This window comes from Aspergillus caelatus, assembly GCF_009193585.1.
Source record: "Aspergillus caelatus strain CBS 763.97 unplaced genomic scaffold BDV27scaffold_15, whole genome shotgun sequence".
In the NCBI taxonomy this organism is placed as follows: Eukaryota; Fungi; Ascomycota; class Eurotiomycetes; order Eurotiales; family Aspergillaceae; genus Aspergillus; species Aspergillus caelatus.
The window spans coordinates 205502-233072 of NW_022475278.1; the positions used below are offsets into that span (position 1 = coordinate 205502).

The 27571-nt window shown below is 48.7% G+C and overlaps 10 protein-coding genes across 10 annotated transcripts; 6 read left to right on the forward strand and 4 right to left on the reverse strand.

Annotated features, from left to right (window-relative positions):
- The first annotated feature begins 628 nt into the window (after window positions 1-628).
- Window positions 629-3756, forward strand: BDV27DRAFT_121418 (uncharacterized protein). Its single transcript, XM_032065363.1, has 3 exons — window positions 629-674; window positions 739-1155; window positions 1265-3756. The coding sequence occupies exons 2-3, from the start codon at window positions 874-876 to the stop codon at window positions 3290-3292; spliced, it is 2310 nt and encodes a 769-aa protein (XP_031932213.1). The 5' UTR covers window positions 629-674; window positions 739-873; the 3' UTR covers window positions 3293-3756.
- A 281-nt stretch (window positions 3757-4037) lies between these two features.
- Window positions 4038-5200, reverse strand: BDV27DRAFT_153398 (glycoside hydrolase family 12 protein; the record flags this gene model as incomplete). The annotated part of the gene is made up of 4 exons (XM_032071771.1): window positions 4038-4311; window positions 4370-4782; window positions 4858-4913; window positions 4972-5200. 4 exons carry the CDS (start codon window positions 5198-5200, stop codon window positions 4038-4040), a joined length of 972 nt encoding a protein of 323 aa, XP_031932214.1.
- Window positions 5201-5866: 666 nt separating this feature from the next.
- BDV27DRAFT_166393 (glycosyltransferase family 2 protein) lies at window positions 5867-8241 on the forward strand (the record flags this gene model as incomplete). Its single annotated transcript, XM_032074179.1, has 3 exons — window positions 5867-6073; window positions 6153-6824; window positions 6883-8241. 3 exons carry the CDS (start codon window positions 5867-5869, stop codon window positions 8134-8136), a joined length of 2133 nt encoding a protein of 710 aa, XP_031932215.1. The 3' UTR covers window positions 8137-8241.
- A 230-nt stretch (window positions 8242-8471) lies between these two features.
- On the reverse strand, window positions 8472-10302 carry BDV27DRAFT_21233 (CDP-diacylglycerol--glycerol-3-phosphate 3-phosphatidyltransferase). Its single transcript, XM_032076027.1, has 3 exons — window positions 10021-10302; window positions 9606-9958; window positions 8472-9530 (listed from the first exon to the last, which is right to left on the reverse strand). Exons 1-3 carry the CDS (start codon window positions 10267-10269, stop codon window positions 8531-8533), a joined length of 1602 nt encoding a protein of 533 aa, XP_031932216.1. The 5' UTR covers window positions 10270-10302; the 3' UTR covers window positions 8472-8530.
- Window positions 10303-10470: 168 nt separating this feature from the next.
- BDV27DRAFT_21235 (complex I NDUFA12 subunit family protein) lies at window positions 10471-11513 on the forward strand. The gene is made up of 7 exons (XM_032076028.1): window positions 10471-10579; window positions 10643-10663; window positions 10755-10761; window positions 10821-10901; window positions 10952-11015; window positions 11084-11221; window positions 11328-11513. Exons 1-7 carry the CDS (start codon window positions 10529-10531, stop codon window positions 11377-11379), a joined length of 414 nt encoding a protein of 137 aa, XP_031932217.1. The 5' UTR covers window positions 10471-10528; the 3' UTR covers window positions 11380-11513.
- A 130-nt stretch (window positions 11514-11643) lies between these two features.
- Window positions 11644-14564, reverse strand: BDV27DRAFT_141497 (putative filamentation protein (Rhf1); the record flags this gene model as incomplete). Its single annotated transcript, XM_032069823.1, has 2 exons — window positions 11644-14085; window positions 14139-14564. The coding sequence occupies 2 exons, from the start codon at window positions 14562-14564 to the stop codon at window positions 11644-11646; spliced, it is 2868 nt and encodes a 955-aa protein (XP_031932218.1).
- Window positions 14565-15849: 1285 nt separating this feature from the next.
- Window positions 15850-18471, forward strand: BDV27DRAFT_21260 (RIX1/PELP1 family protein). Its single transcript, XM_032076029.1, has 2 exons — window positions 15850-16231; window positions 16312-18471. The coding sequence occupies exons 1-2, from the start codon at window positions 15896-15898 to the stop codon at window positions 18370-18372; spliced, it is 2397 nt and encodes a 798-aa protein (XP_031932219.1). The 5' UTR covers window positions 15850-15895; the 3' UTR covers window positions 18373-18471.
- On the reverse strand, window positions 18406-20265 carry BDV27DRAFT_121423 (wax synthase family protein). Its single transcript, XM_032065364.1, has one exon. The coding sequence runs from the start codon at window positions 20181-20183 to the stop codon at window positions 18570-18572; it is 1614 nt and encodes a 537-aa protein (XP_031932220.1). The 5' UTR covers window positions 20184-20265; the 3' UTR covers window positions 18406-18569.
- Window positions 20266-21690: 1425 nt separating this feature from the next.
- Window positions 21691-24039, forward strand: BDV27DRAFT_21275 (MFS transporter). Its single transcript, XM_032076030.1, has one exon. The coding sequence runs from the start codon at window positions 22031-22033 to the stop codon at window positions 23843-23845; it is 1815 nt and encodes a 604-aa protein (XP_031932221.1). The 5' UTR covers window positions 21691-22030; the 3' UTR covers window positions 23846-24039.
- A 29-nt stretch (window positions 24040-24068) lies between these two features.
- On the forward strand, window positions 24069-27465 carry BDV27DRAFT_21305 (SNF2 family N-terminal domain-containing protein). The gene is made up of 3 exons (XM_032076031.1): window positions 24069-24676; window positions 24737-26088; window positions 26144-27465. The coding sequence occupies exons 1-3, from the start codon at window positions 24233-24235 to the stop codon at window positions 27114-27116; spliced, it is 2769 nt and encodes a 922-aa protein (XP_031932222.1). The 5' UTR covers window positions 24069-24232; the 3' UTR covers window positions 27117-27465.
- Window positions 27466-27571: the final 106 nt, after the last annotated feature.

Genomic DNA, 27571 nt, shown 5'->3' on the forward strand with positions numbered 1-27571 from the left:
TTGGACTAAGGCACCTTCCTCAACTTGGTGGATCGACAATGATGTCAGAGCAGAAATTGAAAAGACACGCGGTGCTTGTCGACGGGCTATTCTCCTAGCTAATTGTTTAAGCCTATCTATTATAGGCGGATCATTCTTCCTGAAGTTTCTAGTAAAGATAGATCGAGTCACCTGCTTATCCTTATGCATCTCTAGTGCTGTAAACCCATCATTATTGCTTAGGGCGCCCATCCGGGATGAGGCGCAAATCAGATGGAAGCTAAAGAATTCTACTCTGTCGAAGGCTCGAACCCCGAGAAAAGGGCCTAGAAGTTTGATGTGATGTCATGGCGCACAGGCTGTACTATTTTAGTATTTGGCTTAGAGTTGCATTCGGCACTGGGAATCTTTGGCACCTCTAGAGGGAGCCTTTTGGGTTTGCCCATTTGCCCCTTCCAATTTCTTTACCTGAATTGAAGTCCGAAAAAGAGTAACATACTTATCACTTCAACTTTCTCATTGAGGTCAAAGTTGGAATTATCACGGGGTAATTGACGAGGAAGCCTTTGATGCTCTGCGTTGTTTCAGAAGCCAGAATGCTCCGCACAAACTAGCATTCTTTACCCCAAGTCCGGGTTTTTTTTTTTTTTTTTTTTTTTGGCATATCGAAGAAACAGTTCGGTGTATAGCCAGGGGTGAGTTGTCTGGATAGCATTTATCAAATCAGTTCAGGTCAGAATCATTGGCTGACTCGTCCAGCGTTACGAAACTAGAGAGCGCCGGAGCAAAGGTCTCCACTGTGCCAGGTACAGCACACCAGAAGCTGCCCTTGAATACCATATTTGTGGCAGAGACAGCGACGCGTCGGATACAAAAGTGGATGCTGTGTTTAATATGGCCAGCAAATTCGCTCTGGATGTCGTTGTGTCGCATCTTCATGACGCGCTAAGTCAAGTGGGGGATAGTATTCTAATCTCGCGGGAAGTCCTTTCTACAATCCTTGATGCAGTGACTCAGTCTGCAAATACAGAGAGAGCTCTATCACAAGTGGAAGCAGGCTACTTGTCTGTAAGATGTAGGTTGGAAGCTTATAAGAGGGCTGACGACCTTGTCGCCAAGGAGTTGTGTCAAGCGAGGAAAGAAGTAACAGCGTTCGCTAGGAACAAGCTCTCAGATGTGAGTGTCACAGCTCCCGTTTTGCTTGGCCACCTATAAAGATATGGTAGCCACAGAGCAGTCTGTCTTGGAATGGGGATTAAGTAAATAGACTGACAAACAGATTTAGCCCCTGGTGCAAAGTAGGAAAGTTCCAGCTGGTATCCCGAATGACACCCAAATAAGCATGTGTGGCGGCTCGAGTGAATCTGGGAAGGACAGTACATCAAAGGAGTGCCCCGTGGCGGAATGGATTGACGATACAAGCAACAATTCTTGCAAAATCGATAAGGACTTAGCGGAACTACCTCGGAGTTTGGATCTATACGAGCCATTCCGTAGCGGAACGGAGGGTGAAGAGATACCAGAACAGCAGGTAGACGCCGAAACTATCGATGCATCCAAAAGAGACCCTATAACCGAAGCTTATTACTTTACTGAGTTACCAGATCCTGCGCCACCGCATAGTTTTGAAAGGCATATCGGGATCCGCACGTTTGACGAGATAATCAAGCTCAAAACTAGCATTCGCTACATGATTTCGACTGTGGAGAAACGATTGGAACATTGTGTATCTGCCAGGAAAACTGTCGAGGAAGCCTACCATAGCAAGTCGGAACTTCTTGCTACCATGAGCCATGAGATTCGCACACCCATTCATGGTATCATTGGTATGGCTCAGTTAGGACTCGAAGCGGGTTGTCTTCCGGCAACTGCTCATGACGCTTTTAACCTGGTTCATAGCTTGGGCAAAAGTCTTTTGGCAAATATTAACAACGTTCTTGACTTATCACGAATAGAAGCCAGTCGTATGGTTATCGAAAGTATCCCATTCAATCTTGGCTCAACAGTCCTGAACACACTAAAGCCTCTTGCAGTTGAGGCGAGCAAGAAGAAGACTGACCTTACCTATGAAGTTGGTAGCTCTGTGCCCCAACACGCCGTTGGGGACCCAAACCGACTTTGCCAGGTTCTCTTCAACCTGGTCGGAAACGCAGTCAAATTCACCAAGAATGGGAGAATTGAACTTTCCGTAAAGACTGCCCAGGAGCAGGCATGTGCCGAAAACGAATGCGTCCTGGAGTTCTCTGTTGCAGATACTGGGGTCGGTATTCAACCAAATAAGCTGGAACTCATTTTCGACAGATTTCAACAGGCAGATGATTCCGTGGTTAAACACTTTGGCGGGTCAGGCCTTGGCTTGGCTATATCCAGAAAGCTCGTTAGTTTGATGGGTGGTGATATCTGGGTTCAGTCAACTGTAGGCATGGGCAGCATTTTTTCCTTTACCTGGCCGTTGAAGCTTGAAAGTCCGTGTGCTGCCACGGCTGAACGCATGATATCTCACAGAGATTGTGTTGTTTTCTACATCACATCAAATGGTCAAGAGAGCGACCCTATATGCGAGATCATAACCGAGCATGGTATCCAAGTGCGTGTATTAAACCAGCATGATGTCCAAATCCAGGAGCTACGGGACCAAAATCATCTTCCAGATGTCCTTATAGTGGAACATCTTGAAATGGCCTGCGCTCTACGGACTCATGGACACTTCGGCTCGACACCCCTTGTCTTGTTCAATCCCACACCGTCGGATTCCTTCAAGATCTCCATAAAGTTAGCCTTTGACCTGGGTATTGTATCATACATTACTTCCCCTTGTTCTTCCGAAAGTGTTCTGAGCTCCCTACTTAGCGCTCTGCAGGATCGTCCAAAACACCCCAAACCTAACCAAACCACGCCTTTGTCGGTCCTCATAGCAGAAGACAACGATATCTGCCGACTGGTGGCAGCCAAAGCACTTGAAAAGTGCACCAGTGATATTACCGTCGTTACAAACGGTCTTCAAGCGCTCCAAGCATATCAAAGCCGACCGTTCGACGTGATCGTTATGGATATCCAAATGCCGGTAATGGACGGACTTGAGGCAGTGTCCAAGATCCGCAATTACGAGCGAACCCACAAAACAAAGCGGACCTCAATAATCGCGATCACAGCTGATATCGTAAATGACGATCGTCTCGGAGCAGAAATGGACGAGTATGTATCGAAACCACTGAACCCAAACCAGCTACGGGATGTGGTCTTGACGTGCCACTCGGAAGGAGCCCCAATCGCAAACGACCGGCGAGAACATGGACAGAAGCTCCGCATGTGAAATCTAGAGATAAGGGCTACTTGTCTTAGGAAGGCAAATAATTGATCGCCCCGCACACATCCCTTACAGCTAACCCATCAGGTGCCTTGCCGATCTTTCATGGATAGCGGGATAGCCATTGGGTCAACAATCGGACTCCTACGAAGACACTCCCACCGGAAATCCTTCTTTTTAAATAGAATTCATAGTGCTACTACCCCGTGCTTGATAAATCCAGGGCTGAACTGTACCGGTGTCTTATGACGCGCATCCTCAACGTGCTATAGAATTTCTAGCGTTTCGGTTGTATATTCCGGGCATTTTAGGGTTTGCGGCGTACATACATAGGAACAAACCCCTGAGAAACATAGTTTCCAAATCATCTCACATATGTAGATAGCATCTCTTTAAGGTAAGTCCAATGAGACTTGTCTTAAGGCACGAGTTTAGCTCGATTAGTTAAGAGACACCCGAGCAAGATGCAGGTGAGTGGATATATTGTTATTATAGGTCAGATTCAACTTCCCAAAAGGAATGGAGGGGGGCATATGCCATATGTAGTAAGCAATATCGAAGCTCTATTGAACGAGGATGATAAATGCCAAGTCCTGTGTTTATAGCTTGTTTCTTTCAAGGCATATCCACGAAAATAATTAAATGAATATAATACCGAATTCTTTGTTCTCTGTAACTTTACAAATGTAGTAGTAGCATCTAACAAATACACACGCACACGCAAACACACACTTTATGTCTTCCAACATTATCACGCCTTCGCCGTATCACTGCGCACCGGAGGGCCCTGAATATCAATGGATAATTTTGGCATCCAGAATGTAACGTTAGAATGCGAGGAGAACGCTTCAGTACCCATACTCAGAACTCCCAGATAGTCACTCTTGGATAATTCGATATCTTTGTTTAGGTGATATAGGTCAGAGATGAGAGGGAGAATATCACCATCAAACTTCTCCGTAGTGTTTGCTGCGTACCACGTCAGGACCTCCTGTTTAAGATCATTCTGACCAGTATACAGTTGGCTGTAAAAGATGTCAGCATATGTCGAGGCGTCCAATAATGGGACTATAGGCCACTCACAAGGTCGTGCCGTTTAGGTCTTTAGTTTTGACAATACCATCTTCATACCCAAATGGTTTGGCCTGGCCATAGCCGGCAAACCAAATCATCATTTCGTACTTAGCTATCGAGACGTTCTTCGCGGCCTTGATGTCGCTATCAAAGAACATATCAAGAGCGACGTTGGTATTGACATCCTTGAACTTCGCGTCATCCGTTATGTTCGCGGTTTTGTTGCCCATTGCATATGTCCAATGGACATCGAGGTTCAGGTGCTCTATGTCTGCAAGTGAAGCGGGAAGAACATTGTCAACCTGGACGTTCGGGAAGGCATGCACTGTCTGGTCCTTGGTTTCCTGGTCGAATTTCCATGTCACAGAAAACTCTGGTGCTGTTGACATAGTCGGGTAGGAGCCATTGGCAATGGTGGTGACCTTGATCAGACAGACATGATGAGTATGACAATCCATAAAGTAACATAACTGAAGTATCAAAGTAGAAGTACTTACATTCATACACAATCCTCCTACTGTTTTGTCTGTCACGCCCCACTGGTTGGGGTTCACTATGCTCCCAAGTCAACATTTGCCCCGAAATCCTGCCAGCAGCTCACACGGACTTACATGTGTAAAGTTGGCCGTTTGACTTCGGTGAAATAGGATTGAACAAATCACAGTATCGTGTGTTGGTAATGCCATTGCGAGAGGTACTTCCATCATTACCGATTTCATTGTAGAAGAGAGGTCGCTGTCCTGTTGCTTGACGGTGTGCGTCAATACCCATGAGAGTTCCAATAGAGCCACCGATTGGGAGGGCCAGCAGGCCAGCGTTCACGAGCAATTGAAGAGCCATGTTACCTTGATTTGATTTGGAAATCTACGAAAGAAATTTCGGGGCATTCGTTGGGACTTTTACATTTTGTTGTTGGTTTCGGATGGTAGTGACCCGGATCAGAGCTAGGGCTATTCGTAGGAAAGGAGGCATAACACAACCTTAATTCAAGCTCAGCTAAGCCCTCCTTTCTGATATCAAATTACCCTGAGTGGGCTGCACTAACGAAAAGACTTCAATAGTTTTTAGGCCCCCCCGTCGATTAAGAGTAGTTGATCATCGGCGGCTGCTAAGTTTGAATCTCGGAGATCTTATAGTTTGCCCTCATGCAGGGGACGTATCGATCGCAAACCCTAATTCGGTATACAGGATATGACGCAGCACATGAACATCGTCCCTTGGAAGGCGTGGGAGGGCAGGTTCCTTGCAGCACTGAGTCAATACATCATATTGATGAACCTGCATCATGCAAATTTGAGTTTCTCTATCGCCATGGACTTACCGATAATGTGGGTAGTTGTCTTAGCGAGCTTTGCGGCAGATAAATATTGTTCGGCTATTAGGAAGTCATACACGATGTATAAAATTCTCTGGCAACCTACCTGGGACGACCCTGATCTTGAGAGCATAAGCCTAATTGATTATACTTTCATCGTGAAGACTATATAGCTCAAGGCCAGTCTCAAGATGGTTGACCACCACGAGGGTCAGCAAGATCAAGAGAAAGCAGCTGCCTTGAACATCTATGAAACTGAACACAACTCTAACAGCTTCGAATGTCAGGACGAATATGCCAAAGGCGCGATACCAATCCGCCCAGGGCATTTGTCCTTCGGGAGTTCTGATACAGCAAAATCCTTCACAAATACCCCTTCAGACTCTTCACCGTCCTTGGTAATTACTGTCTTCTTTCCGATACTTTCAGGGGATGATCATGTTAGAGCTAACGGACTTTACTTGGCCGAATGTCTAGTGTAAGGAAGCCCAAGTTGATGAGATTCATTCTGATCCCACTGGCTCTTCGAACATAGCTGTTCTTCATAATCGAGATGATGTCGATATCTCGACCGGGTGGAGGCGATGGGTCTTCGCCCTCGCTCCGCTCTTTACCATCACCAACACGGCCGTGTACTTGTTTTATCTTGGTCTGCGTATCTATTGTATCGTTATGGCACAAAGGTCGGTTGACATCTACTATGGCGGGGCATGGGTCTTTGTCGCCATTGAGATGGCTGTGGCTATACCCTCTCTGATCCATAACCTTTGGACCATCATGGCATGGAAGAAAAGAAGCAGGCCTAAGCTTAGGTTGACTGGAGATAAGGTCCCTACGGTGGATGTCTTCGTCACCTGTTGCGGAGAAGACGATATTGTTGTTTTGGACACCGTCCGTGGTGCGTGTGACCAAGATTATCCACTGGACAAATTCAGGGTTATCGTACTAGACGACGCCAAATCTGCATCCCTGGCAGCTGCTGTGAAGGAGTTGGCCACAATCTATCCCAACATCTTCTACATGGCACGAGAAAAGATCCCTGGCAAGCCACACCACTTCAAGGCTGGCAACCTCAACTATGGCCTCGAACAAGTGCAATATTTGCCTGGAGGAGCAAGTGAGTTGATAGCAGCACTAGACGCTGATATGGTTAGTGACCTCATTGACCTTGTTCGCCTTTGATCTCTGACCAACTAACATCACCCAGATCCCTGAACGTGAATGGCTGCGTGCTGTCCTTCCCCATCTCCTCAGGGATTCCAAGGTAGCCCTCGCATGTCCTCCTCAGCTCTTCTACAATACACCAGCCTCGGATCCCCTCGGACAGAGTCTGGACTTCTTCGTACATATCATTGAGCCGATCAAAGATGCCCTTGGCGTGGCCTGGTGTACTGGATCCGGCTATGTGGTTCGCCGTCAAGCTCTTGAAGACATCGGCAACTTCCCTCTGGGGACTCTTACTGAAGATGTCGCAACCTCAACTCTTATGCTCGGCAGAGGCTGGAAAACAGTATACATCCACGAACCCCTTCAGTTTGGGACAGTACCAGAAGACTACGGTGGGCATCTCAAGCAACGTACCCGATGGGCGATAGGAACCGTGGACACAGCAGCCAAGCTGAATTTCTGCCTATGGGGTAAGAGTGTTCAGCATCTGACCTTCGCCCAACGCTTCTCCGGATTCATCTACGCAATCCTCAACTTATTTACTCTCCTTCTCACTGCGTCTCTATTTACCATTCCTATTATTCTCCTGTGGGGCAAACCTCTGGTTGCGTACGCAAATGAGGACCAACTCCACTGGCTCATCTGGGCCTGTTTCGCCTCAACCATCATCAACCGGCTCTGCGAAGCAACATTATTCTCCCCAGCAGGCTACCACACGGGCCAAAGAAATTCCCGATTCCAACTCTGGATGGCACCCTACATGGCAGTCTGCATGGTCCGCTCATTTATCCTCCCCAAATGGCTCGGAGGTCAAACGCAAGCCTTCAAACCAACCGGATCCCTCTCCTCCGCACTCAACGAGCGCGACCCGAAACTCACCAAGAACATGTTCGTTCGTCTACGCGTCATATTCTTGAACTATATGGTGGTATTCCATCTAGCCTTCGTTTATGTCACTCTGATCGCAGTGATCATTTCATCCTACCGCTGCTTCTCCGTCGAAAACGGCGCCAAGGACGTCATCATCTGTCTGATCACACATGCCTTCTGGCCACCTTTCGCTTTCTTCTTCATCTGCAGCTCTATGTGGACGCCGATCGCCTATGCCATTAATCCCCCAATCATGCCTGATCGAGAGGATCTGCTCGTGCGGGATCAGAAGACTGGTGTTGCTCATCCCACGGAGGAGAGTAAGCGCATCGCCTTCGGTGGTCAGGCCGTTTGGTTTGAGTTCGAGTACTCAGCTGCTACTATTGCTACCGTCTTGGTCTTTGCATACTCTTTCTTTTTCTAGATTCTCATATCTTTTTTATTTGTTGTTAGATTTGTGGAGGGGGTTCTTTCTTTTCTCAGAAAACATTCTTTCATCAACTTGTATTACTAGGGTTATTTTTGGTTGTTCCTATCATAAACCACTTAATTAGATGGCGTAGGTCTGGTTTGGGATATTTTGATAATATATATATTCTTACTACCATTTATTCTCCTGCAATTCGTTATATCCTTCAGAAAAGTAGTGGCTTTCAACGGGCGAGTCTTTCTATAAAAACATTGCAGTACAAGCTCCCTCGTTCTAATCTATATAAGACACTGTATATGTTACATATAAGGTACATGGGTATACCAATTCTATCATTACCATAGAATAAATACTGCCCCCATCATCCCTGAGAAGGGTTTGCTACACCCTACAAGGCACCGCCGACTTTCTCAACAATCCACATCGCCAAACGAACATTCCAACTAACACGACGTTCGGTTCTTCTCAAGTCATCCCGTGAGATAGCTTGAGACTCCTTCTGTAACCATTCACTCTCTGCACCAAGTCTCCGCTTCAGGTCCTGGTCACCGGTAACGACCAGCGCGCCAGCCTCTAGATCAAGGCTATAACTACGCTTGGTATAGTTGCTGCTCCCCACGAAAGTCAGGCTGGGATGTTCTTCCTTGGGTAGCGTGATCCAAAGACCCTTAGCATGGTAAGTCCAGCCACCTGGTTCCCCGACCGTTCCGCGTCGCCATTCTTTCAGCTGAATGGAATTCGTTCTCTGTGCCGCAGCTACACGGTCAAGGAACCGTGCAGAGAGATGGGTGTATGCGGCAGGAAGCATGCCGGAAATGCCGGGGGAACCGTAGAAACCATTGGCCCAAGGGGATGCTGTGAGCACGGTACCACGTGTCGTGGATTCGGTATGTGAGGTTGATGTGCTTGCGATCAGTAGAGAGGAGAGGACAGGGTGGATGTTGAAATAGCCGGCGGTGAACAACCAGCGGGCACCGGAGGACGCGGGGGATGTTGATAGCATGCGAAGGATTGTGGTCACTGCGGGGAACTCCGTAGAGGTATCGGGTCTTAGTAGTGGGGTGAATTGGGCAACGGGGTAGACATATGTTCCGTCTGAGGATTTCTGTTCAAGTGCGTGTTTCGTTTGGGCCGGTTGAATAAGAGGGTTCAAGACTGTAGAAGCGTAGGAGGTGAAGCTCTCGGGGTCTTCCAACGGTGATGCCGTGCCGTTGGATGTTGGCCAATCCATAAGATATCCAGCAGTGTTATGCGGATCCGGTAGTATTTGGTAGCTCAGACTACATACTGCGTGGTGGATACTGCCATAATAATCGGCCAGTTCTTTAGACTTGAAAACATGATATCGATCCACGCGGTTCGTGAAATAATCATTGGAAAGGTTCGCTCTGCATATATATCATTAGCTGATAGTCTGAAAGACGAATTTTGTTAAAAAAAAAAAAAAAAAAAAGATACCATACCCGGAGAGTATAATCTCGTCGTCAATGCCATAAAGCTTCATATGTTGAAGACCCCAACCCTCGTTGATCCTCTTAGGGATCCATTTCTTTCTCAATCCCGTGAGATTCGGGGTATGGAACATGCGGATTTCCACCCTATCCGAGCCATGTTCAGCGACCAGCGAGGCCAGAAGTGAAGCGCATGAGGGATTCGGCGTCTCGCGAGTTCCTCGTAAGGCGTCCGTCAGAATGGATACTTTGAGATCGGGATTGTCATGTAGAGCCTGGTTCACTGTCTCAATAAGCTCGTGCTCCGATTTTCCGATATACAACGTAGAGAGGTAGACGCGCTTCCGGGCCTTTCGTATCTTGCTCTGCAAACCCTCCGCATTAGTCCCGGACTATCTCCGTTTAATTATATCATATATAGACTTACCTTGAGGGTGCTATAGAAACTAGCAGGAGAGTCCAAGATTGTAATTCGCGAAGCCGGAACCTCAAAGCAGGGAGCAATCCGATCAAGCTCCGAAGTGATACTTCCCAAGGGTGAAGCTGTAGAGGACGCATTCGCGCTGGGACTGGTGCTGGTTGTATAGGCCGAGAATTTGCGCTCACAGAGTCTCCTCCGCACGATCGGCCTGCGCACGACACACCGGAAAGTCTGACCTCCGACGCGACCGAACATCTTTTCACTCCTTCCGTAACCACCTGCAATAACAGAATTTAAAAAACAGCAATTCGCAGGCGGGGCGTCAATTGGAGGTGAAAGTAAACTGTCCACAGACGTCGATCACGGGCATGGTTGCAAACATTGCAAACCGTACGCCGCACTAGACCGCATTGAGCGGGTCCTCGACTCCAATCGATCAAACGGAACAACCAACCGCTTCACTTCGATTAGCATTGCAGACGGACGACGAGCTTACTGCTGCACTTTGCCCAAGATGTCGACTATTCTTCGGACGCTGCGGAACCTGAGGAGGATTGGTATCAAGGTTCGTCGCTGATTCGGGGTTGCTTACGCGGGGATTCGAGAGCTAATTTTCATCCCTCCACAGGACTATGGTCACCAGATGCAGGTACGCAACTCCCGGGACATTGACATGGGTGAAGGGAGACGGCCAATTATGTTTGGATGAATGCTTACAGAGCGGGCTTTCGCGTGGATAGTACATCGGTATAGTTTGCCCTCAATTGACCGGTCTTGGCCGGTTACTGACGCAATTGCGACTTCAGGTGATACCAAAGCCGGTACCTTGATTGGCGTCGACCGCTACGGCAACAAGTTTTTCGAGAACCTTGAGGAGGAGCTTCCTCGTGAGTACTGATAGAAGGTATTTCTGGGCCAGGATTAACTGGGGATGCAGTCCGGACACGATGGGTCGACTACAAGGAGAAGGAATACGACCCTTCACAGATTGAGCCCGGCTGGTGAGGATCCCATTCGATTATACCATTTTCCGTCAGCTGTAGGGCATGTTTTTAAATTTCTTAAACAGGCACGCCTGGATCTCTTACATGGTCGACCAGCCTCCTACCGCGGACAAGATCTTGCAGACTGGTGTGCGCACTTGGGAGTTGTCCGAGCATCGGCCTATGCTCACGCTCTCCCGTGCTGCTTTCAAGACCTACAATACGTAAGTTGTTACCTTTTGTGTCCTTTGGGGAGGGGTGGAGCTAGAGAAAGAAAGAAAGAAAGAAAGACAACCTGTTTGAAGCAACGCTCACTAATGCCTCTCTCAGCGTCAAGCCGAAATACTCCGCTTGGGACCCTGTCGCGGCTCCCCGTAACTAGATGAGGAGCAACCTTCCTTGAGCTTTAACTTGGTTCTGATTGACCCCAACTGTAAGACCATTGTTGGGTGATGTGTAAATAAAGTTGTCCTATTGGTCGTTTGATTCCATCAAAGTTGTTCCATCTGAAACGCCTTGTAATTTTCCCCGTATGTATAAAATAGTATCTATTCATAATTCTATAACGGGAGGTATCTTATTAAGTACAAGATGAAAGAGCTGCTCTTTCAACAAGGTTAAATACAAGAAAGCAATTCCTCGCTATTTAGAGAACATATACACCCGAACCGAGGTTAGACCAGTGCCGGATTGGTCGTCGGTCTTCGAGCTCAACACACCACCACAACACCTCTTTCAATTTCTCAGTATTCCCCTCGGCTTCGTACGCTCTGGAGAGTGTATACCAAGCTTCAGAATTGTCCCAAGAACTACCGCGTTTGGTCAGGGCCGAGAGCAGACCGTAAGCTCGGTCACGAGCGGCGATGCGATTGAGAAGTTTAGGCTCCACGTCTTGAATAGCATGTGGGACTTGGCTATGTTCGGAGTCCGGTGTTTCAGCGAATGATTGTCTGTTTGTAGCCTTTTCGTCAGCCTTTTTCGCTGTTGAGCTTTGCTTCTCGGGAGACACTAGCGTCAGCATCGACATATCAAGTTCAATCTCAGGCTCTGGTGGCAGCAGCGGCATCTGTTGATCCCAAATATCGAGGAGAATGTTTGCCAGGCCAATGGTGGCTTTGGGATGGTCAGGGTCGCGCATCAATGCTTGTTCGAACTGATCCATTGCTTTGTGACGGCGTGACTGAGCATTCGACAAGAACGCCCGTTCAGCAAGGAGGTCGGCCCAAAGTTCGTCGGCACTCTTCGGCGCACCCCAACCACGCTCTCTGAATGACCTAGCAGAAGAGTCTTGAGTTGCGCAAAGGGCTTCGACTCGCGAAACATGCTTGGCGGCTTCCTCACACGCTTCAAATGCATCGTCAAACAACGCTGCGCGCCGATACAGCCCAGCAATGAGAAGCCAAATTTTGACGAGGATACAGAGGGCATGCTTTTGGGCCTGGGCAAGCGGGAACTTAGTCACCGCTTTAGTCGGAGAATCAAAACCATATGATGTTGGCAGACGAACATCCTGTTCAGGCGGCTGCTTCGCATGACCCATGGGTGGCGGCTGTCGCGTATGGCTCATGTTATGAGCAACAGGTCGCAAGGGCTGCTTTCCACTTTGTTCCTTGTTTCCAGACACTGCCGCTGCAACCATATCTGGGGAAGGGGTTTCTCCTCCATTCGGTTGCTCTACACTTCCCACACCATTCACGACGGGCCCATCACCATTTATGTGGCTATGGTTTGGGCCGGGTGCATTGTCGCCCTTCTTAAGGGTACTGCTGCGTTTCCGCAATTTCCGCGAGTCTTGAGGATTTTCGTGGCCAAGGTGTTTATCCTCGTGCGTGACCTGAATGGTTGGCGCCTGGTCCGACTCATTCGGTACTACCGAAGGACTGTTTCCATCTGTCTTATGGTCAGATCCAGATTGCACCCGACGGTCTGGTGCGCGGGGTCCTTTATGCCTCCCAAATATACTGCCGCGGAGACTTTTCACGGTATGCGCGGAGCTCGATGGGGGTCTGAGGTTGTCTGTCTGGGAATCTTTCTTATCGTCAGCTTCAAGGGCTAAATTGCCGAATAGAGTTGCAAATAGCCCGAGTAATTGTTCGCTATGGTTAACAGCAGCTTCTGGGCCCTCCAGAAGTTCAACAAATGCTAACTGAGTCATGCGCGTCTCGATTATACGTTCTTTCTCACGGCCTCGAAGTTCCTCAATTAAGGTACGCTGTAATCCAGCGCCGTTGGCCTGGTCTTGGGTAGCCTGCTGTTGCTTTTGTGGCCTTCTCTCGTGGTGGGCTAGAGAAGTGACTGCGGCAGGGAACTGCTCAAATGCAGCCTCGCAAGAGCGCTCAGCAATATCAAAATCATGCTTTGCACTTAGTAAAAGGGCAAGCAGATGCCATAGCGGAACAAGGTCTCGTTCCCGTGTAAAATACCCTTGAACGGTGCCTGGCTGTGTCTTCGCTGTCAACGCTGTCTTGACACAGTCAATCGCACTATCCAGATCTCGATCTTCTGCGAGAAGTAGAGCAAGCGTATATAGAGATGAATAGTTGGTCTCGTCTTCTAGCTCCGGCGCAGTACTCTTTTCCAGATTATCAATGGCTTCGGATCGTATATCGTTACGTTCTTCATTCACGGGTGTCCAGTTAGCCCAGGCCGCAAGACCTATACCAACACCTCTATAAGCCGCCGCAATGTCAGTAGGAGACACTGCCTGGGAACCAGTCGAGCCTGTATCTGACGAGATTAGAAGCTTTACTTGCTCCTCGTCGTCGCCCTCAACTTCTTGGACATGTTTGTTAATGAACTCCTTCATGAGAGTCGTCAACTCCCTAGCTTTCTCGGCTTCTTTTTCTGAGCCGAAACAACACAGCATAGTGACCCCTTCGGAGAGAGTCCGCAATAAAGTGCCATCGTTTTCCAATTCCCCATACTGTGCCGACTTCTCTGCCCTTTCTTTCGCGCTTACGACAATCTCGATATACGAGTCAAGAGCCTTTAGAGCGAGATCAAAGTCGGCCAATGCCGAATGAACGTGAAATAAGCGCCGGAGTATCAAGTGAGAATGGTATGTTTTCGTAGCTGCACGATACAGGATCTAGTATAGAGGACGTTAGCGTAACCAACTAATGGGCTTCACAAAGCACTTACATCAAGGACGTTCCTACCAACTGCGTTTTGGCCTCCTTCTCCAAGGTCTTCATCAGTCCATTGAGGCCCGCAGAGTATTTCCCAGTTCGTGATTACTTGCTCCACCCAGTCTTCGATTTGTGTGCTTTCCGCATATGCTGTGGGAAATTTAGATTCACGGAGAAGGCTACTCTCATACATCGACTCCACGCGGCGTATTTCAGCAGCAAGCTGCTGGCGTTCTGACCCGCTTGCCGGTGGTACGTATGCTAAATCGTGTTGCAGGGTGGCTGACAAGAGGTCATAGTATGACTTCCATGTTAAATACTTTGGTGTACATACGTCGAAGCCGTCGATATGAGGCAAGGCTCCTTGTTTAACATGTGGGTGTGCAGACCACACCCGAAGGAGTCTCAACGCGGTCTTCATGAGGGCTTCATCAGCCATGGGAATAGTCTTGAGGGCCTCCGTGCTAGCGACCAGTGCGCTTTCAGATGCGAGTTGCTCGGACCAGTGTAAAAATTGGGAGCTATCTGAAGACAGCCCATTGTGACTACTCAACCACGAAGTAAGGGCCTGAAGTGTGTCCAGTGCGTCGGCGGACCCGGATACTTTGTGTTGCCCGGCACCTATTCCCGTTAGAGGATGGAAAGACGCTCAGAAATTGAGATAAATACCTTTGAGATAGCATGCCTTGGCAATACATACTTTAGTCCATGGCGAAAGCTCCTCTCCAGTACTTGTGAGCTTGTGAACTGTCTCATCGAAGTCGTCCGGGAGACGAGCCACTGCCAACCCTGGTTCATTGAGTGTCCAGTGTACCCATCCTAGACAAACTTGAGCTTGAAAGATATCTTGTGGGGGGCCATCTGCCTTTTCGACAGTAGACAAAAGGTGAGGAATAAGTTCTGGCAAAGCCGAGGACGAGGACGCGGAGGAAGATTGAGCAGAAGATGGCCGTTGCGGGGAATGTAAGGCCACCTGGTATTCAGCGGAGGCTACCTCTAGCAGGCCTATCGCACCTCGGTTAGCTTCTTTGTAGATTGCCAATGACACCTGATAGAGTAAGAGAGAATATTACAAGTCTTTTGAGGTGCATGCTTGGTCACTTTGCGAATGAGTTCGGGAATCTCATCCCACTTATTCTGACAACGGGCGTTGTCCAAGGCAGCAATATAGCGACGCCCCTTATCAGAATCTCGAGCCTAACCGAAGCATGTGTCAACAGAATTGAAGGAATTGAATAACTCTTTTACGAAGTGAAGGAGAGTAACACGTAGCCTGATGTGGCAGAAGGTTAAGGACAAGTACTTACAGCCATGATTAAGGGTGGAATGTTAAAAGTTAGGAGAATAGCAGAATCTGGGGGAGGGCAGTTGAACCAGTACCCATAATTAATGCCCACCCCGAGGCTCCGGCACAAGATCTGCTACCTAGGAAGAACAAAAGTGTACTTCTCCTCAAGGTGCAACTCCCGAGGACTTAACTCTGGTGATCATCATTGTCCAGGGGAGAGGAACAACTAGGAACCACCATTGAGACCCGCTTGGGGGGTTACGCAAGTGTAATTATTGGTCGGTTGGTAACGCTTAGTACCACTTTTACCTTACCGATAACACAGTCTGTAGCGTATGGTACGGTCCGTACGGTACCTCCGAGGCTTCATGTGGTCAAAGCTTTTCCGCTTCTCCCAAAAAAAAAAAAAAAAAAAAAACGTTCTCCAAAGATCACCGAAAGTTACAGCATTTATTTGACAAGGACACGGACGCTTTGCCAAGATGGCTTCCATGTCGATGTCCTTACATGCTGTCAATCATCGTCTGACCAACATACCCGTCAAACAATTGCCTCCCATTGCATCATGTCTCGCGACGTCGTTGAGCAATTGCGGGGAGCTACTTTCTGCGCCGCAAAATCAAAAGTCCAAATCTGAGTCGGATAATGCCGTTCAAGTCCACAAGCTTATGACTCGCCTGGCGAGCTTGCTACAGGATAAATCTCCGGAAGGTCGATGGACTGCGGTCGTGCTTGTAAAAGCCGTCGTGGAGGCCGGTCAATGGGAAATCCTACGGGGATGCGAACCACTTGTTCGTGGTCTCATTGCGATCCTTGCGGTACGTTCTTGATTTATGGATCGCAATTGGAATTCGATTAATTCACTTCCAAATAAGATGCTGATACTATCGCCAAACAGAAACCCGACCCTAATTCCACCAAGAAAATGTCTATCATCACTTTGACACGCATCTTCCACCTTACCTATCAGTATCCCACCCTCGTGCGCGAGATAACAACCCCATCTTTACCAAGCTTCATTACCTCGGCTTTGAATCTTATCTCGGTCAAACCTTCGTCGGAACCGATCAGGAAGCTGAAGCCTCACAGTCCATTCCTGGAAACCGTCCTCAATGCACTCGGAGAAATGATCGCACGGCATCCAACCATTTTCCGTCCATTCTCGGCGCAGATCCACAGTATCCTTCAAGCAATAATAGGTTCGACGTCGCCTACATTTCCTCAGACTGCATTAGACTCTGCCGAACGACTGTTTATCTCTTTGCACCATTGCGCTCCGAAGAATACATCTGGGGAGGAATGGAAGAATGCTTGCCAGATGACAATAGCTTCTATTCATGGGGCTGCGGATTACGTATTCCGGGCGGTAGTGGAACAGTGGGAATCCGTGGACCCAGCTCTTCGACAAGCCTCAAGACCGCAGGATTATAGCAGGGAAGTTAGTGATGGCGGCCTAGATACTCTGGGGCTCGCCGGTTGGCAGGGACTTGACTCGGGTGTGAACAGACTTGTCGTACTCCTTCAAATGCTCTCTACCTGCCTTACCACCGCGACTGCTTCTATGGTCGCCATTCCGGTAGGCCCCATTTTGGATCTTACATCGCGACTGACTGCCGTGGTTATTCCCTCCGATGGACGGGATGTCCAGGCCAACCCGCAGATTAGCCGTACGGAAAGGGAGCACCTGTTCGCTGAACTTCCTCGTATTCACGTCGGCTGCATGGAGCTCCTTCAAAACCTTGTAAAGGTTCTAGAGACCGGTGCCATCCCGGTGACACAGACGATTTTAGAGCAGACTCTCTGGGTCTACCGTGCGGAAAAATTCAGTCGAGAAATTCGCGTTTCCGCATATGACCTCGTTCAGACCCTGCTCACCCGCATGGGTCCTTCGTTGACAAAGCAAAGCCTCGCTTCTCTTGCTGATCTGATCCGAACTTCATGCCATGATCTTTTGCCTCCCGCGCACGATCAGAGCGCCTCGGCGAGAGCATCGTCTGACGCGAAAGGCAAAGCCAAGTCCAATCATGCTACAGCAAACGCTGACTCCTTCCTCAACCCCATGTTGAAGCAAGGCCGCCAGTCTAATATGTCCTCTTTCTCTAACCTTACAAGATCCGCATCGGAACTACTGGCTGGAGTGCTTACACACGCTCCGACTGAATACTTGTCTCCTTCGCTCCGAGCTGAAATTGATCGGACGATTATCTTAACATCTGATAAGCACAATATGCTTGCCAGCGTTCTTAATCCTGTACCTGCTGTAAAGGGTCGTGGAGTAAGCGCCAGTATCATGCCATTCTTGGCCCGCAGCTTCCCCGCGGAGATGGAGGTGGAGGGCCTTATTAGACCTAGGATGCCCGTTTTGATGAATGCTTCCGGTGTTGGTGGATATACTGATATGGAGGGGGAGGAGGAAGAAGAAGACGTGCCTGTGCCTGTTTCTGGGGCAGCCCCTGAAAGTACTGGATTCCTCCAGCCGTTATCCACCCCTATCTTACACCACGATATGATGGACACGGATGTGTCCCATAAGCCTGCCCCTGCCTTAACCAAACGCAGTCTCGCGGAGGACAGCAAGCCGCAGCCTCCCACTCTCGGTTCGACAGGGAAAGTAGATTCTAACTTACAGAGTAAACGACCCCGTGTCGGAGGCGATGTCTCCGCTGTTGCCAGTCAGCCATCGTTGGACAAAGCATCCCCCACGACATTTACTGGTACCGCTGCTGTCTCTGTTCCTTCGTCCTCAGCCACCGTTACATCAGCTCCACCCCCTCGGGTTGCTAGCGTGAATGCACCATCTACAACGACCGTCGGTGGTCCCCTATCCGGCTCAGCCGTCGCACAGACCACCTTGACAGATGCTGGAGAGGACGACAGCGATGATGACCTGCCAGCATTGAACATTGATCCGGACACGGAAGACGAAGATGAGGATGAGGATGAGACCATGGAGGGCTAATGTGTATGCTACGAACGTTGAACCACAAAATATCATGACTGTATTCGTATATATCTCCTATGAACTAGGTTCTCTCTATACTCTATCCTCTAAAACCTCTATATAATTTTCCAGCCAACGAAGCATCCCATTCAAGAGAAGCATACACCTAGATACACCAAAAGATAGACGTGGACAACGGCCTAGATAGGAAGCACTCACATAACTCTTATTCCCCTCTCCCAATAACTCCCTCCGTCCCAGTACCGAAACCACGGAGTTTTCCAACACCACCACCCCTCCCCTTCCACCCCATAACCAAATCCCAATCCGCGCAGGGGACTCACTGGCAAAGGTTCCGTCAACCACAAGCCACCCTTGGCGAAATCATCCATGATCAAACCCGCGGTCAACCACAGCCACCCAAAAGCAAAGCCTGCATTCGCAGACCGTCGGAGCCAACGAGGCAATCGAGTCTTCCCTAACTTACCTGTGTAATTATCTAACAGGGCTGGAACTACGACATGAGAGACAGATTCTTGTATCGTAACGCCAACAAATTGAAGAATGAAAAACAGAAATGTCCCGGAAAGAGGCTTAGTGTCGGACCACTGGGTATAACTCCCGCAGGCGTGGATGAAACCGCTAAGCGCGAACGCGACAAATATCATGACGAGGCGCCTGAAACGCGAGTTTGTGGCTAATCTGTTGGGAAGAAGCGATAGAATCCAGTGGGCCGTGGATGTGAATCCGAATCGGAAAAGCTGGTGCCACCATACACCCCAAGCGCCAGCAAGACCGTGGTCCAGCACGGGAACGAGGAACGGACCAAACGTGTCTGAATAAAGCCATGGCGCATCGAGTGGCGCTGCGGTTATGCTGCGGGAGACGTTGGGGAATAACCGGGACAGTCCAAGGAAAATCAGTGGGTTAAAGAAGGCCACAAAGCTTACGGCGGCGTATACACCCAATGCCGTTATCAGGACGCGGTATATATATTCCGCTCCAGGTGGAAGGAATTGGTTTAATGGGAATGGAGGGGGAGGCGGTGGCGATGTGACCCCCCAGAAGTATAAGTCGTGCATCATGAGGACCTTTATCACATCCAGGAGGAGATAGTACTTGAGACAGTCGAAGGCTACAGTACGGATTCTGGTCTCAGCTCCTGAATATGATGCAGTTACCTTACTTGCGCCTCGGGGATATCGTGATAGTGGTCCAGACTTAAGTTGGGATTCCACAGAGGGAGGCAAAGGGCCCATGCTCGATATGCGCCAATTCCATTCGGGGCCCCGCATGTTGAATAGAAGACCCAATGACCAATTCAACCTCTTCGAGAGGGACAGGGGATACGGCTGCCATATGAGGGATTCAATATACTGCTGTTCCTTTGGTTTTGCGTCCTTTAATCCACCGTTCGGGCAGGCATATCCGTTCTGAATAGAGCGCTTCGACGTCGCATCCACAGTCGTTCTAGCCTTTCGCTCAACGCGCAAGAATTCCCTCTCGACATTGTGGAAAACTAGCAATGTCGCAGACCATATGAACCACCATGCGGCCACCAATCCTGTCATGTATCCATTTGCACCAAGAAGGGCCCGTCGATATCGGATAACCTCGAGGGCCAGGCTGATGATGAGGACGAGAACGAGGGGGCGGACATAGCGAGTATTTTGCCGACAAGGAATGACAAGTGCCGATACAGGAAGGATTATGAAAAGAGTCAGATGCCATAAGAATATGGGTTTTAGCTCCCCATGGTGAATGTGCGTGTCCAATTGATCGCCATTGTCGCGAACGATGTTGAGGTAGGAAATAGGAGAGTCGGCCATAGGATGATCCGTTGCAGTTCTAGGCAAAGGAGTCTCCCAGAAAAAAGAGAAATCTAACCTCTCGGGAATGCAACAACCCAACGAAAGAAATCTATATATAGTATTACTGTACCTAGTATAGACTTAAATGAATGAGTTGAGAGTATGTAGTAGTTCAGTTAGAATAACGTCAGAAACCGCGAGCTTATCCTAACAGGCCTTGCAAGGGATATCGGTGTGGATTTGCCTTCTGTCTAATCACCTCGCCACGATGATTTTCCAGTCATCCCGCAAGCTCTGCTCCATGTATAGAATTTCACAGAAAGGAATAAAACCCGGATCGCGTAGTTTGCTTTAAGAACCTTGGCCAACGGCATGATGTTTCGGTTCCACCGCCATTTCAGCAATGCGACCAAAGGACGTGTTCTACCCTCTTTGGCATATATATTTCTGGGCGTATCCTCGTATTGAGCGGACAAGTTTGTTTCCTGTATCCCGTTCGGATCAAAACTTCTACTTATAGATGGATATAAGAACCATTCTGATTTAGACTGCATTAGTTTAGTGGATTGCTACGTACTACTAGTAAAAGTAGCTATCGTGTCGAGGCCAATCAAGCGGTGGCAATCCATGAGCCTCACGCGGACCGAGGATCTGGAGGATTAGTACCTTTCATCCCAATGGAGATCAGTGCTTGTTGAAAGCTTGTTCAACAGGATCAAAAAAAGTCACGGTAAAGCATTGGCTTTCGTTGTTGTATAGTATGGGTTCGATAAGTTCCAGAATCCAGCATGGATCATCATTCGTACTTTATGCATCGGATAAGGAACTGTATAAGACGCGGGTGAAAACATTAAAACATAGTTGCATCACATCAGCACTAAGTACATATTAATTAGTAGTTTGTTTGTTAGTACACCTTAGGTGTCATCGTAAGTTAGGGATCTCCTTTTTGAGTAATTCCAGGCCTGATCTCATGATGTTCCATACCACGTGCGCATAAGAGTTTCTTTTTGTCTCTCGTAATCAAGAAGTAACTTCCCCTCATTTCCCAATTTCCCACCTCTCTTGTTAGTTCCCTGGTTAGTCTACGAATTGATTAGTTTCAGCTTTCAACACAGTGGAGATGCCTCCCGCCTGGAGAGAAGATTCATCGCAATACAGGATGATCCACCTTCTTTATGCTGAAGACTTAATGCATTTCTCAAGAGTTGACCTCCGGAATTAGTTTGTCGGCAATCCCCGCCTTTAGATCCTTCGTCTTACCATGGTGCGGTGCTTTCTTAGCGAGCGTCGGTTCTGATTGGATTGATAAATTATTGATCATCAGATTCAATACCCGATTTATCAGCAAACTTTATGCTATACTGAATCCTGCTGCATAACGTTCTTAACACCGACATCTCGAAGCTGGTTGCTGCGAATGATTGTGCCGATTCCATGCTGACTTATCGCGATGGTACCGTCACTATTGCCGTTAAGCCCGATGGTGTCGTTGACTCGTTGTCATTGTTTAGTTCCCCCCCCGGTTATCAGTATACTTAATACCTGACCTTATGCATGTTGGGCTTGATCATAGCTTTGCTCTCGATTTTTTCAGCATTCGACCCTTTTCTGAACCAGGTCTCCTCTTGCTTGATTTCCTGTTGCCCGGATCTCAACTGTCCTAAAAATTATGTGGTGCTGGATCGGTTGATCTACAAGAAACTTTTTTTCTTCTTCATTTAATTCTATTGTCTCGATTTAGTTTACCCACCTTTCTTTGTTCTCAAAAGAAAATAAGATAAGAAAGAGAAACAGACGGCAGAAGAACTAGTACCACACCCCTACACATTAGTGCTTAGGCCATTGACCTACATTCAACAAGCATGGCAGACACAGGCGAGCCCGTCCAGCCTACTCGCATTCCACATTGGCGCCTTATCATCGACCAAGGGATACTTACTCAGGAAGTCATTGACTACCCTTATGCGGGCTCCGGCACTGAAGATGACCCTTATCTCGTCACCTGGCTTCCCAATGATCCACGAAATCCTATGAATTTCCAAGATAGCCGAAAATGGTTCTACACAGTAACGGTGGCCTGGGCGACCTTAGCGGTATCGCTAGTATCTTCTGCATACACCGGCGGTGTGGACCAAATTATGGAACAATTCAACTGCGGTACAGAAGTAGCCACGCTGGGAGTATCCTTATTCGTGGTAGGATTCGCCATCGGTCCGTTGCTCTGGGCGCCCATGAGCGAGTTATATGGACGACAGTATCTTTTTATTGGCAGTTACTGTGGGTTGACTGTGTTCAACGCTGCTTGTACAGGGTCAAAAAATATCTGGTCACTTATCATCTTCCGCTTCTTCGCAGGTTCTTTTGGATCGTCGCCGCTGACCAACGCTGGCGGCGTGATCGCAGATATGTTCCCAGCCAGCCAGCGTGGTATAGCAATGAGCGTGTTTGCAGCTGCCCCGTTCTTAGGTCCAGTGCTTGGCCCAATCATTGGGGGGTTCTTAGGCATGAAGGAAGGTTGGAAGTGGGTGATGGGATTCTTAGCCATCTTCTCAGGTGCTCTCTGGATTCTTGGGGCAATCTGTGTCCCGGAGACTTACGCTCCTGTCCTTCTGCAGCGGCGGGCAGCCAAACTCTCTAAACTTACCGGGAAAGTTTACCAAAGTAAGGTTGAGGTAGACCAAGGAAAGAAAACACCCAAAGAGGCCTTCCAGATCGCCCTATCTCGACCATGGATCCTACTGTTCCGTGAACCGATCGTGCTCTTGCTGTCAATCTATATGGCTATCATCTATGGTACCCTATATATGATGTTTGCAGCCTTTCCCATTGTCTACCAAGGCCAGCGAGGATGGAACCAGGGTGTTTCTGGCCTGGCTTTTCTGGGAATCATGGTTGGAATGCTCCTTGCGGTAGCCTACACACTCTGGGATAATAAACGCTATATCAATACCCAGGCACGACACAATGGGTTTGCACCTCCCGAGGCTCGCCTGCCTCCTTGCCTGATTGCCTCGATTGTCATACCAATTGGTCTTTTCTGGTTTGCCTGGACGAACTATCCCTCGATTCATTTCATGGCCAGTATCGCAGCCGGCGCGCCGTTCGGATTTGGCATGGTGCTGGTCTTCCTCAGCTTGATGAATTACCTGATTGATGCCTATACAATCTTTGCTGCGTCCGTATTGGCTGCCAATTCTGTGCTTCGTTCCATCTTCGGTGCTGTTTTCCCGCTCTTCACTACATACATGTACAATGACCTAGGTGTGCACTGGGCCTCCAGTATCCCTGCATTTCTAGCAGTCGCGTGCATCCCGTTTCCTTTTCTCTTTTACAAATACGGCCCAGCGATTAGGACGCGATGCAAATATGCAGCGCAGTCTGACGCTTTTATGAAGAAGTTGATGGAACAAAGCACCAATGTTCCTGAAGAGACAGACGCGGAGAAGAAGTCCGAGAATAATGCCATGGAGGGATTGAAAGAGGTGGATGATAATCTGTCCGAGCCCACTCCAGCGAGCTCGCAACTGGATGATCTCCCGTCTGCCTCCAAGTACGACCGAAGAAAGTCTATAGCATCACAGGCATCACGCCGGTCTGAGGGGGTAAATTCTCAAACTGTGTACGATGCTAACCCCTATGACATTGATCGAGTCAACACCCGCGAGTCATTCAAATAGCGACCTTCCGCCCATTCCCCTCTTTCATGACCGCTGACTGTATCCTGTATTGTGATCCGTTGATGGATCCCTAAACATCCCCTTTCTGGTTACCATCCCCCTCTCAAAATACCCTATAGATAGTGTTTAGTTTATAATTTCTATAGAATTCGCTGATAGAACCTTGACTTCAACTTGGCGATCCATCTCGAATCTGATATCATAGGGGATCACGTGGGGTCGCGTCATAGCGCGTTGGATGCTTGACGTTCACTAGCCCAAAAGAGGAATGGTCACGAACAGTACTCCGTGAATCGAACTGTCGCAACCCACGAACAATGAAATCGATCCTACTTCCCCTAATGAGTAATTGCAAGCCTTCAACTACCTACCATCTCCCAGACCACCATGGGTGCCCGGAGAGGAAAGAGACAGGTTGATCAGATAGATCTGACCCAAATCGATGATGAGAATCGGCCTTCGGCTGCTAAGACACCCCGCGTCAGTCACGGACAGCGTCTTGGGGAGGATACCCTCTTTATGCCCTTGAGCCAGTTATCGCAGGTGGCCACAGGAGATGAAGAAGATGACACACAAGCTGCAGATGTAATTCCGGGGAGCCAGGCTGCCGATGATCCGGCGGCTGGTAATTCGATGCTTTACGGGAATGTAAATACAAAGATTGTGGGCGTTCGCTACTATCGCGGGCATGCCACTTATGGTGAACACGTGATTTTGAGACGTGAGCCAGGTAATCAATATGACTCTAATGCCATTCGCGTTGAGAATGTTATGGGAGCTCAGATTGGGCATATCCCGAGGAATATGGCGGCCAAGTTGGCGAAATACATGGTACGTCCCCAGTGAAATGCGTGCTAGTAGTGCTTTCGGTTCTGAAGCTTGCATTTGTAGGATACGAGGTCGCTGGTTGTTGATGGCGTGTTGACTGGGGAAATTGGGCCTTGGGATTGCCCAATTGTTTTGAGCTTGTTCGGCACTAGTGATCCGGCTAGGAGACAAGAGTTGAAAAGTCAGATGGAACAGGACAAGCTGCCTTTAAGCGAATTCAAGCAGAGAGAGCGAGAGGAGCGGAAGCAGCAGAAGGAGCGCGAAAAGGCCCGGAAAGAGGCCGAAAAAAGAGCTCGTGCGCTAGCCAAAGGCAAAGGACAACAGTGGGAGGCAGCAAATAACTCCATGTTTTCCAACCTTCATACTGATGGCAATATTGAAGGAGGAGAGAGCCTAGAGGAACTCATTGGCCAGAGCAGCACTTTCAACCCTCGGGATATTGGCCATGTGGCCGAGAACTTTGGTTTAAGTGAAGCAGACTTGGCTAAAATGCCTATGGCTGATCGTCCTGCTGCACTTTCGACGGAACTCCTCCCTTATCAACGCCAAGGACTGGCCTGGATGCTTGAGAAAGAAAATCCTACTCTCCCTGCTGCTGGATCTGAGGATGTGGTACAACTCTGGAAGAGAAAGGACAATAAATTTACCAACATTGCGACACACTTCTCCACATCTATTGCGCCGCCTCTTGCAAGTGGCGGTATCCTGGCTGATGATATGGGGCTCGGAAAGACTATCCAAATCATTTCCCTAATTCTGGCAAACTCCGCACCGAGGACCCCAGGCTCCTCCAAAACTACACTCATAGTAGCTCCTGTTGGAGTTATGAGCAACTGGAAAAACCAAATACAAGACCACACACATAGCGAGAGCGCTCCACGGGTACATGTCTACCATGGGACAGGAAAGAAAGAAGCCGCCAATCTTGACCAGTACGACGTGGTAGTGACAAGCTATGGCGCCCTTGCAATGGAATACAACCCGAATGCAAAAGTGCCCCCCAAAAAAGGAATTTTTTCCGTCCACTGGCGCCGTATAGTCCTTGATGAGGGACATACGATCCGTAACCCACGGTCCAAAGGCGCGTTAGCAGCATGCAATTTGCGAGCAGACTCTCGCTGGACCTTGACTGGCACGCCAATAGTCAACTCCCTCAAGGATCTTTATTCTCAGGTTCGCTTCATAAGGCTTTCCGGTGGCCTTGAGGACATGACGGTATTCACTAGCGTGTTGATCCGACCACTTATGTCTGAGGACCCGAATGCTCGTTTGCTTCTCCAGGCACTTATGAGTACCATTTGCTTACGCCGTAGAAAGGATATGGAGTTTGTGAACCTGCGTCTGCCGCCCCTTACCTCCCGCGTTCTTCGCATTAAGTTCTACGCTCACGAGCAGGAGAAATATGATATGTTCCAGTATGTATAACCGGATCCCAGAAATGTCCGTGGCATTTGCTCACAATCATAACAGGTCTGAAGCGAGAGGCATGCTTCTAGATTTCAAGTCCAAAGACAAGTCCAGTACCACTTACTCACACCTCCTGGAAGTGCTCCTTCGCCTCCGACAAGTCTGTAATCACTGGGCACTCTGCAAGGACCGTGTTGAAAAGCTTGCACAGCTATTGGAGGAGAATAAGGTCGTCCCGTTAACGCCGGAGAACATCAAAGCCCTTCAAGACATGCTGCGAATCCAAGTCGAGAGTCAAGAGACATGCCCCATCTGTCTAGACACTCTAGAGCAACCGGCCATCACAGCCTGCGCCCACGCTTTCTGTAAAGGTTGTATCGAACAAGTAATCGAACGCCAGCACAAATGTCCCATGTGTCGTGCTGAGATCAACGATACATCCACACTCGTTGAACCTGCCGTCGAAATGGGCGAAAGCACTGAAACTGTTGTCGCAGACCCCGAGAATCCAAGCAGTAAAATCGAAGCTCTAATCAAAATTCTCACAGCCCAAGGCCAAGCCCCTGACACAAAAACAGTCGTCTTCAGCCAATGGACCTCATTCCTGAACCTCCTCGAGCCTCACCTCAACCGCTATGGCATCGGCTTCGCCCGTATCGACGGCAAAATGAGCTCGTTAGTCCGCGACAACTCGACCTACCGGTTTTCGTGCGATCCTAACTGCAAAGTCCTTCTCGCAAGCTTGAGCGTCTGCAGCGTCGGCCTCAACCTAGTGGCAGCAAACCAGGCTATCCTCGCCGACAGCTGGTGGGCCCCGGCAATAGAAGACCAAGCCGTCGACCGAGTCTACCGCCTCGGCCAAACGCGCGAAACGACTATCTGGCGTCTGGTGATGGAAGATAGCATTGAAGATCGCGTCCTGGCCATCCAGGAAACAAAACGCAAGTTGATGTTAGCCGCTTTCCGTGAAACCGCTAAGAAGAAGGTCGATGATAGAGCGACTCGGGCTGCGGATCTCGAGAAGCTGCTTACTTGATCGTGTACACAGGTCTTTGTTAAATCTCTACCGTCTCCCTGGAGTGATTTCTATTCTATCTACATCGTCCTGTCAGGCCTGGACTACTTTCGGACGTTTTCTGTGCGGATATGGAACTGTGAAGATTCTGGAATCTCATGTCGGGCTTCTGTTACTTTTCTGTTGTAATATTTTCCCTATTTCCCTGCTTCTTTCGAACATTGTCGAAATCAATTGAATAGAGAAGACTGGATCTGCTGGCTAGATCAAAGTGGGAATAACAACTGATCTTCCTATGAGTTTTACAGCCCCTTCGCAACTATACCATTTACATAAAAGAGGCAAATATGCATACGCACGCTTTGAGGTATCTTATTATTGTGTTATTTGTTCATGTATCGTTGACTCGTTATTGTGCGCAGCACATGCTTCGATTGGCGCAATCGCGTCCTTTTGCCCCTAAAACTCCGTGCTGA